The sequence below is a fragment of the Medicago truncatula genome, chromosome 3 (genome assembly GCF_003473485.1).
Source record: "Medicago truncatula cultivar Jemalong A17 chromosome 3, MtrunA17r5.0-ANR, whole genome shotgun sequence".
NCBI classification, from domain to species: domain Eukaryota; kingdom Viridiplantae; phylum Streptophyta; class Magnoliopsida; order Fabales; family Fabaceae; genus Medicago; species Medicago truncatula.
This window is the reverse complement of record NC_053044.1, coordinates 52,414,487-52,424,820: the sequence shown is the minus strand read 5'-3', so window position 1 is coordinate 52,424,820 and position 10,334 is coordinate 52,414,487. Positions and strand designations below refer to the sequence as shown.

The 10,334-nt window shown below is 33.2% G+C and overlaps 1 protein-coding gene across 1 annotated transcript; it reads left to right on the top strand.

Annotated features, from left to right (window-relative positions):
* The first annotated feature begins 494 nt into the window (after window positions 1–494).
* Window positions 495–7,116, top strand: LOC11423336 (muscle M-line assembly protein unc-89). The gene is made up of 12 exons (XM_003603254.4): window positions 495–877; window positions 1,423–1,626; window positions 1,742–1,923; window positions 2,322–2,448; window positions 2,568–3,404; window positions 3,525–3,632; window positions 3,828–3,901; window positions 4,550–4,601; window positions 5,083–5,169; window positions 5,240–5,283; window positions 5,534–5,605; window positions 6,183–7,116. Exons 1-12 carry the CDS (start codon window positions 776–778, stop codon window positions 6,700–6,702), a joined length of 2,409 nt encoding a protein of 802 aa, XP_003603302.1. The 5' UTR covers window positions 495–775; the 3' UTR covers window positions 6,703–7,116.
* The last annotated feature ends 3,218 nt before the right edge of the window (window positions 7,117–10,334 follow it).

The window sequence follows — 10,334 nt, the reverse complement described above, 5'->3', positions numbered from 1 at the left end:
ATTCATATTTAATTCAAGTTTTGTTAAAAAATTATTATAATATTCTAAACATGTTTGAAAATTGTCATTCAAAAATATGAACACTACACGTGAGCTGACTTCAAATTAGTGACTAAAAGCGAAAACTGAAATTTATTGAATGAGTAAAATTTGTTAGAAGGACTGAAATATAAATTTGATATATTTATCAGGATAAAAAACATAGTAACTCTTAATAATAATACTATTTTTAAAACCGGTCAACCAATCCTAACAATACCTTATAAAGAAATAATATAAATAGTATTAATTAATTACATAAGATTTTTTATCAATTATTTTTTATATTTTGTATTTTCAATAATTATTTTATTTTATATTTCTTTGACCAATATATAGTATTTAATTATTTTCACCATTTTTCAGATCTATAAATAACCCTTTTATGTCCTTGTTTTTGCATTAAATCTCGAAAATTTAGTTTCAGAGATATGATTTCATTTCAAAGAATTTAGTTTCGATTTTCTTTTTTCTTTTTCGAAAAAGAAAATCTCTACTGTCTCTCTCTCCCCTTTATTTTTTTTTTCTTCTTTTCGTGCTCGTTTTCCCTGTTATTTTCCTTCACCATCACCAAAACAAAAACCCCCAAATAAAAATCCTAATTCTTCTGTAAAACCCTAATTCTTTCATAAATTGGCTTTGATTGAAGTGTTATACTGCTTCCATTTTTCGAAGCTGAGTAGAGTGAAGTGATTCAGTGTAAGATCTGAAAGGGAGTTTCAATCGAACACTATCAATGGCGTTTGATCAAAAGGAACTGGAAGAGCAACTTATTCAAGCTGGGAACAAGCTTGCAGATCCTCCTTCCTCGGTGGATGAGCTTCTCTCACTGCTCAATGTAATCTTTCTCTCTTTCATTTCACTCATTTTTCAACATTGTGATTTTCAGTTTTTTTTATCCTTGTTATGACATTTATATTTGATATACCAATAAGTGGAATTTTAAAAATGTGATTTTTTTTTTGTGTCTTGGATGTTTGGCATGTTGATTCCAAATTGTCACTTTCAAAACCCTAAATTTGCTTTGTTATAATGGGGTTAATTAATGTTACCGAATATATGCTTTGAGTGATCATAAAATTAAATTTGCATATCTATTCGCACCGGTATTAAAAGTGTTTATCAGTGTATCACACTAGTTATTATTAACATTAACATGCCAGTATATATCATAATCAACATCAATATTTGGTGTTTGGCTTGTTTGTTGTGCATGCTTCAATCCCAAATGGAACTATCTGTGTTTTCATCTTATGGTGTAAGCTCTGGGATGGTTCATTCATGACACAGTATAAAAGGTTGAATTTTTGAGGCAAAGTAAAACATACACAAGTCTTGGTACATATTTTCAGTTTGATATAATCTTTTCCCTGGGCACTGCAGCGACTTGAGAGTTACTTAGCAAAGGTGGAACAGGCACCTAGAACGTCTATGCGAACTGCGCTTGCTCCATGTATGAAAGAATTGGTTGGGAATAAACTTCTAAGGCATCCGGATCCGGATGTGAAAGCTGCACTTGCCGCTTGCATCAGTGAAATCACAAGAATCTCTGCACCCGATACTCCTTACGATGACGATCAAATGAAGGTGTGTATAATTTTTTTTTGTGCTACAGTTTCAATGGCCTGTCTGTTGTCATGCACTTTACAACTGACATCAGTAAGTAATTCAGCTAAGTTTTGCTGATGAATTTTTCTTGCAGGAGATATTCCAATTAATTGTATCTTCATTTGAAAATCTACATGATAAGTTAAGCCGATCGTATGAGAATAGGAGAATAGTCCTCGAAACTGTTGCAAAGGTCAGATCATGTGTGGTAATGTTGGACCTTGATTGTGATGCGCTGATTTTGGAGATGTTTCAGCATTTTTTGAAGACCATAAGGTGAGACTCTAGGAGCAATTTTTTGTTGTAGTCCAGCACTATCATGGTTTTGGATGCTGTTATTTATGATTATTTCACCTCAAATTTGATCTGATCTATAATGATACCATATAGTTGCTACATTCACATTTTTTCACCAAACATATCAAGCTTTTGGGAAATTGGGAGAGTTGCTTAATCCTTAGAGCTCTTATGTTCTATTAAACAGTTTTCTTTTAACTCGGGGGATAAAGGGACATGTTAGAGATGTAATATAAAGCCGTCCACGTGCTTTTACCTGGAAACTCAAGTTCTTAGGATAGTTTATGACATATGCATACAAAAACTTTTCATTTGATATTTGGAGAAATTTATATGTGGGGGATGTGATTCTAACCAGCTCCATATTTGAAAATCAGGGATCATCATCCAAAGGATGTTTTTTCATCCATGGAAACCATTATGACACTTGTTCTTGAGGAAAGTGAAGATATATCCTTTGATTTGCTTTCTCCACTCCTGGAGAGCATTAAGAAAAACAATGAGGTTGGAGTTTGGCAGTTTTGATTTTAATTCTTCCTAGTAGATCATGATTTTGAGCTTGAACCTTGTTTAAATCGTTAATATATTTATCATTGTCATTATTATTAATCATCGTGGTCCAGGAAGTTTTCCCGATTGCCCGGAAATTGGGAGAGAGGGTCCTCGAAAGCTGCGGATCCAAACTAAAGCCCTGCTTGGTGCAAGCAGTGAGAACATTGGGTATATCTCTGGATGATTACAGTGAAGTACTTGGTTCAATTTTCCAAGAGGAAGCTAAGGCGATTAAAGAGGCTGCACAATCGCCAAAAGATAATCGAAATGGGAATAGAAATTCCAAGTCAGTCACAAACGATGGGGTTGCACGCGTTGGAGAAGATGAGGAGTTCAATGATTTGGATGGAAGAAAAGTTGAACAAAAACTAGAAGAAGCCACCAAGAAGAGCAGGAGAAAACCGAGTCATTCGACGAAATCTGCTAAACCATCCGAAAAGATGATTGATTCTGGAAGTCACAGAAAAAAAGTTCTCAGTTCCTCACACGAGGACCAGGAAGTTGCGTATGCAGTTACAAGTCGAAGAGCATACAATGTTGAATCTCAAGTTATGGCTTCTCCTTCACCTAGTGACAGTCTCCCTGACGAAAATCATTCAGAGAAACTCTGCAAAGCAGAAACTAAAGATAGCCCCTCAAATGTCGAGGTTGCAGAGGCTGTTTCAAAAAAGGCATCTGAAGGAGCAAGTATATCAAAAGCCAAACCTGTCAAGCAGCCAGTGAGAAAGGTGCTTGGTCAGAACTCAGGCGTAAAAAAAACTGCTGGTACAGATTCAGGCAAAAAACAAAGTGGGTCTGCTAGTGGTGCTGATGCTAAAAAGCACTCGGTCAAGAAATTGGATGATAACGAGGGTGGTGGTGGATCCTCTTCCAGGCAGCTGGTAGATAAGAAAAAGCGGGGGCAGGAGGTACTTTTTCGTGCTTTTTTAAACATCTTTTTTCTTGTCATTATTTCAACACGATTTTGTTTTGCTTCATTCATTTTAAAAAGAAATTATTGATGGAATAATTGTTTTTTGTTAATATAGGAAATGGTTTCTTCTCCAAGGTCTGATATCAAATCATCTGAAGATGAAAAGTTAGAGGAGACTACCATGACAAATGGAAAGAGGAAACACGCCTCGGGAAGAAAAAATGTGTGTATCTCTTGTTTGGCATTTACACTTAATTTCTAACAATAATATGAAATCTTCATGATGTGTTCATTAGGATTTAGGGTACATTTTCTTTTGGAGAATTCTTTCTGTAGATATGTCTGGTCTTCCTAGTTAGCAATTACAGAACTTTATTTTTCTTGTCATTTTGATCGCTAATTGTCTTGCTGCTATCAGGAGTCTGATATCATGGAACATGATCAAAACCTTGTCGGTGTAAGACTTGAAGTATGGTGGCCGAAGGATCGTCAGTAAGTACTCTGCATTACCATTTCTGAATTTTTGACATGCTGTCTAAGAGATTTTGGCTAACAAGGGTCCAGGGAGTGTTATATACTGTGTGGCATTTACATGTAAAATTGTAAATATCTAGTTTTTCCATACATGGTTGCGCAAGATGTTTGGTATATGGATCACCTATTTTTAGACCTCCTAACCTGATATGATGTTGCATTGTGTGCCTAATGTTTTGTGTGATTTCATCACATTTCTATTTCGTTGATAACAATTATATGTAATCATTGTGTAGACCTTTTTGGCGATGTTATCATGGTCTTCATGGTTTGACTTCTAGAGTTTGCTTCCTGGCCTATATTGTAAACTGCAATAGTTGTCTTCTGTAAACAATTATGATATGTTAAACAACGACATATTGACTATCGTAGTTACACACCAAATTACTGTTTGTAAACTGCAATATTCTGTAAACTTTACTGTGAGAAAACATTGATGTGGAATTGTGGGAGAGGATATTTAAACTAAATGAAGGAATGTCATATCCTGTTTTTTTGGACTTTTAAGTTTGCTCATGCATATTCTATTCTTGCTCTTAGTTTGCCTTTTCATTTTGTAGAATATAAATATATTATCCCTTTTGACAAATATATGAATGTTTGCAGGTTTTACAAAGGTGTCATTGAATCTTTTGATTCTCGCAAAAAGAAACACAAGGTGACTTGGCTGTTTATTAAGTCATTCCTACACTCTCCCCTTCTTTTCTTTATAGTCTATTGTATGGATTCTGATTATTTCTTCCCCTTTGGATAGTTATTGTCCCACTCTGACTATTTCTTCCAATGAATTTCTTATTTAAAAGCGCGAATGTGTGTGTCTACAGTCTACTTTAGGGTGTATATTTAAGATATAACTTTAAATGGTATTAAAATATAACATGCTAGATTTGAAATCCTGGGCTCCATTGTTGTTCCCCCCCTCAAGCAAGCAGTGCTTTTAAACTATAAAATGTGTATAATCGGAGAAGTTTTTCCCAAAAAAGAATAAACCCCAACTGAAGATTTTTTTTGTGCTTTCTTATTAGCTAGAAACTAGAAAGGTTGGCATAATGAAAAAGAATGCTATAGCATAACAGCATTTTTTAAAAGCTTATACAAATGCACTTGTTATCTTCTGATGCTTGTTTTTTCTATTTTAGGTGGTTTATGACGATGGTGAAGTTGAAGTATTAAATCTTGCCAGGGAAAAGTGGAACGTCATTGAAGCTGATTCAGATGCAGATGAGGTTGGTCTATACCTATATTACACCATAATCTTTCTCTGTCTAAATTAATGACAATTATTTCTGTGGGCAGGAAGAAGGAAGTGATCGTGGCAGTCTTGATGCTTCCATTGAAATGTACGTGTTGCATAGCATTAGTGTCTTTTGTTGTTAAAATTTTAGCGGTTTTTATAGATCAATCATTTTACTACATCGTCAGAAAACTATCCTAAATTATTTTGTTTGCATTTTGTGTGTGTGTGTTTCATGTTCCTCCTTTATTATATGGAGCTTAATTGAATGTGTCTTGTGGCCAATATGGTCTGCTTTTCTTGCCGTTTCTTAATTTGTTCTTATTTATGGTGTATTGTTCTTTGACCCTATTCAGGCCTGCAAGGAAGAAAACAAAACCAAGTTCCGATGAACCAACTAAGCAAGGAATGCCAGGTCTTTCTTCCAGGTTTGTCAATATCAATATATCAACTTTTCTGAACCCCCTTTTTTCTGATATGTTAAATTTTCTACTTGGATTTGTCGTGGGGGAGAAATTGGGTTAATAAATCAAAGGGAACAGCTAGAAGCAATGCTATTAGGTGGCTTAATTAGTTTTTGCACAATTTTGCTTTTTTACTTTTACATGTTTATTAAAGTTTTAAGTTATATAATATGAATTCAATGACAATGTATTGATGGAGTAAATACGTTTTTACATATTCGTGTTAAAAAATTGTTTTTACATATAATTTCAATCATATTTCATTATATTCCAACATCATACTGTATTATATTAGGAGGTTGTTTGTGCAGTTTTAGAGGATAGTACAATACGATTGTACATCTTAAGCTGTCGGTGTTTAGTTATTAAACTCATTATATTTTCTCAAAGCATTCTCATTGTGTTAAATAGAAAAAGTATTAAATAAAGCAAATGAATTTATTATCTTGCAAGTATAAAAATGATTTAATACTTTATTTAGTGTCATTTTTTTGTTGACACCGTTGTTTATTATCATTTTTTTCCTCCTTCGATTTTGTAGTGGTGGAGCATCAGGATCAAGTAAATCAAAGGGTGTACTGAAGTTTGGTCAGAAGTCTACGGGTGGATACAAATCGAACGAATCCAGGACTGTTAGTGATTCTGAGGATGAAGTTAGCAGAAAGTTTAAGGACAGCACTCCTAAAAGTGGTAGCAGTAAATCTGCTACACAGACAATGACCGGTAAATCCAAGAACATTGGTGGTTCCAAGACAAGCAAAAGAAAGGATGATGACACTATCATGCCAAAACCCTCAGTCAAGTCTAAGCAGGAAACCCCAAAGAGTGGAATAACCAAACAAAAAACCCCAAAGACTGATGCTTCTGAGGGAAAGCCCCCAAAAGGTGTTGAAAAGTCCACTGTCGACAGTGGTGGCAAGGGGAAATCTAATTCATTGAAGAAAAAAGACTTGGAGGATGATGACTCTGAATCAGATGTTTCTGCAAGCGAGGAGGTAGAAGATACAAAAGGCAAGACATCAGGTGATGCCATGAATGGAAAGAAGCGTCAGAGAAGCTAGAAGGAATAATTTTATTCCTTGATTTTTCCTTATCTAGTTGCTTGCCTTCTGCTTATCAGTGCGCTTTCTTACAACATTTGGACATTCTTTCCCTGGCCCGTGTTCTCTGGTGAATCTAGAGCTGTTTATTAGGTATCTGCTAATAGTTTTCCGTGATCAGCTCATTGTTGTTATGCTAGCATTGTTATCCTTAGACTCGTTTACTAGTTTTTTGGGTTAGTAGGGTAATATTTTTAGTTCTTTTTTTCCATTGTTTCTAGACTAGATGGATGGATTTTTGAAAACAGCTAAAATCATTTGGTTAGCAACCTTCATTGAATGAATGCTTCGGCTCTAGTTTTCAATACTGGCAGATGTTTACTGGCCACCCAATTCATTTTCATTTATATCGAGTGTGTATATTATTGTGATTGAGATGTGGTGTTTTATTGTTTGGTACCGCCTTGAGCTTAATTGACGAGGTAGGAGCTGTTAAAGTTGACGGCACTAACTTGGGGAGTAACCCAATATTTGTGCGGTTTATTTGGTTACATCATGTACAAGGTTTGTCAATATATGTGTATCAGAGCTATATTACTTTCCGGGGTTGCTTTAGTTTTTTTGTATTCCCTCAAATTGCTCTGGAATACACTAAGCTACTTTAATGTTAAAACATCTGGAGGTGGTACGTAGCTTTATATATTGATGCTATTTGTGATTTTCCTGAATATTTTAATTTCAAACGAGAGTTTTTCGAAGTTTTTATGGCAGGGAGAGTTAGGTGAGAATGGAAGAGGCATGAACTGGCCGTTTAAGATGAGTAATTGGAAGGGAAATATTGTGAGGGAAGAGAAAGTGTAATAAAATATATGGTACTAATGGTAGGGGATTTAAACACCTGGAGGTGGTAATTAACTTTTATATGTTGATACTGGTTGTGATTTTCCTGAATACTTCAATTTCAAATGCAAAGTTACCCAAGTTCTAATGGCTTGGGTGAGTGAGAGGTGAATTGGAATTTGGAAGAGGAAATTGGAGCTAAGGGAAGAATTGAGAGAGAAAAATTGTACTTAAATATGTTTAGTAATGGTGCTAGTGATAAGGTTATTAAAACATCTAGAGGAGGTAAGCAACTTGATATTTTACGGTTATTTTTAAATTGAGGTTATAAAGTGGATTTATGTGACAGAGTTCTCATTGATTGTTGAGATAAAAAAATATTTTATTTTAGATCGGCATATGTTGGTGCACTTTTATTAAACTCTACTTAGTATGAAATGTTTTTTCAAATAGATATTATATTTGCAGACATAAGAAGTAAATAATACGCCAACACATTATACTAAAAGAAGCAAGATTCCGGAACTCAACATATGTATATAAAACGAGGTCAAGTCTATGGTGCATAAATAAAATAGTATTGCACCATGTATACATTTGTTTTTCGCAATTTGATCAATATATGTTACATCATATCTCATTTGATTTATTGATAAGATTTTCTTTTGAGAGGATTAATGGTAACACTTATTCTAATTGTGAAAATAAACTTGCAAAACATTTATCTCACATGATTGCCTAGAAACAAAAAGAACAGGTTTATTGTGTTTTATTGCATGTCTTTCCATCAGGGACTGTAACTAAAAGATAGCTTTCTTTGTCACTAATGTCTTTCCTCCTCCTTATGTTTTTGATTGGGAAATATTCTCTCCGATTCATATTACTTATCTATTTTAGAGAATAATTTTATTTCATAATATTTATCATTTTTAAGTTTCAATGCAACATTAATTATTGTCTTGTCAATAATATCCTTATATATTTATTGTAAAGAGAGATAAATAGAATGAAATAATAAATGGTTAAGATTATTATAAAAATTATTTGATTTATTGGTTAGCAATTTCTCCAAAATAGATATGTATTTTGAAACGGAGGGAGTATATTAATAATGCGGTAGGATCCGTTTCAACTGCTTCAAGCCTTTTGTTTTAAATTCAATCAAGGGCATGAGTTGATAGGATTGTTACTGATATGACACACAATTACTTGGGTTATTTTGAAAGCTAGGAATGCCTTCATTTTCTCCTCCAAGTTTCTAATGGTGGACGAGGCGGTTGATTCAGTAAAGAATAACCTACCTTGGAAATAAGTTTTGGCAAAAAAAGGAGGATGAGTGATTTAATATTAATTCCCTTTCATAATTATTTCTTCCAATTAATAATGTACGATTACTCTCAAATCATTATACTCCCTCCATCCCAAATTGTATGTCGTTTAGGAAAAAAAATTTGTCATAAATTATATGTCGCTTTACAATACCAATGAAATATTAATGTTACTTTTCCTATTATATCCTTCACTATTAATTACTCTATCTTCTTTCAATTATTTCATTTATCTTTTCCATACAATTTATTAAGGATAATTTTGTAAAACAACTCATAATTTATCTTCCCCACACAATATTAATTACATTTCTTAATACGTGTGAAATAGCCAAAACGTAATACAATTTGGAACGGAAGGAGTATTTTAGTTTGTACTATTATTAATGATGATAATATATAAAATATAAGACCATTCTATCTTAAATTTGGTGCTTAAATTAATTTTATATATCTACATTGTTCATTTTACGGTAATACTTAATAAGCACTCATTTTCTCCAACTCAGCACCTCAAAAGAAATTATTAAATAGGTCATACAAATAATTTTATATCATTACAATTCAACAAAAATTATTTATTTTATTAAAATTTATTAAATGGAACCCATGAAAAATGAAGAGAGGGTGCTTCCATAATCACTCATATATTATACTCCATCATAGGGGTGTCTTTTAACATGATGCTACATAGATGAATCACCCGCCATTGTAGATAGTCTAATACCGTTAATTTATCAAGATTATTATTATTAAAGATATTTATTTATATTTTCTTTTTAATTATTGAAATGTTACAGCACTTCTTTATTTTGGCATGTTAATGATCGAAGCAACCTTTATTTTACTTTTCCTCCTTTATTTTGGTCAAACTTTACTGCAAAGTGAAGTTACTTTGTGTACCATTATAGCAGACGCTAAAAACCAAGTGTGGATATGGTTCATAACTTCATATAGCAAACCTGACTTCACTTTTGTCCTCACGCTGAAGGCATAATATTTGATTAATGATTATTAAGTGATCACTGATCACTGTTAGTTCTACTAAGGGAGCAAGGATCCTCTCCATTTTTTCCTTTGTCCAGCACTATAACAATTAAATTCCTCTAAAAAGATAAAACTATATTAATAATTAACCTTTTTAATAGTCGATCTAGAGTGTACATGTTTTGGATTTTGAGAGACACAAAAATTTATGGTGAAAGCAAGAAATACTAATTTTGATAAATTAATTAACAGCAAACCGCATTTATGGAAGCACAATTTTTCCTTTATATTGATGAAAAGAATTTAAACTGTGCTTATTTAAAAAAAATGAAAGAAAGAATACCGACTGTGTCCCTTTTTGTACCAAAAAAAAAATACCGACTGTGCTTGTCTTATGATTTGAAAAATGTAAGAGAAAGATAACTCCACCTGTATAGGTGGAAAAGAGTGCACCTCTCCCACCCTTTTTAAGGCCTTAGTTTCACCCAAAAAAAAATA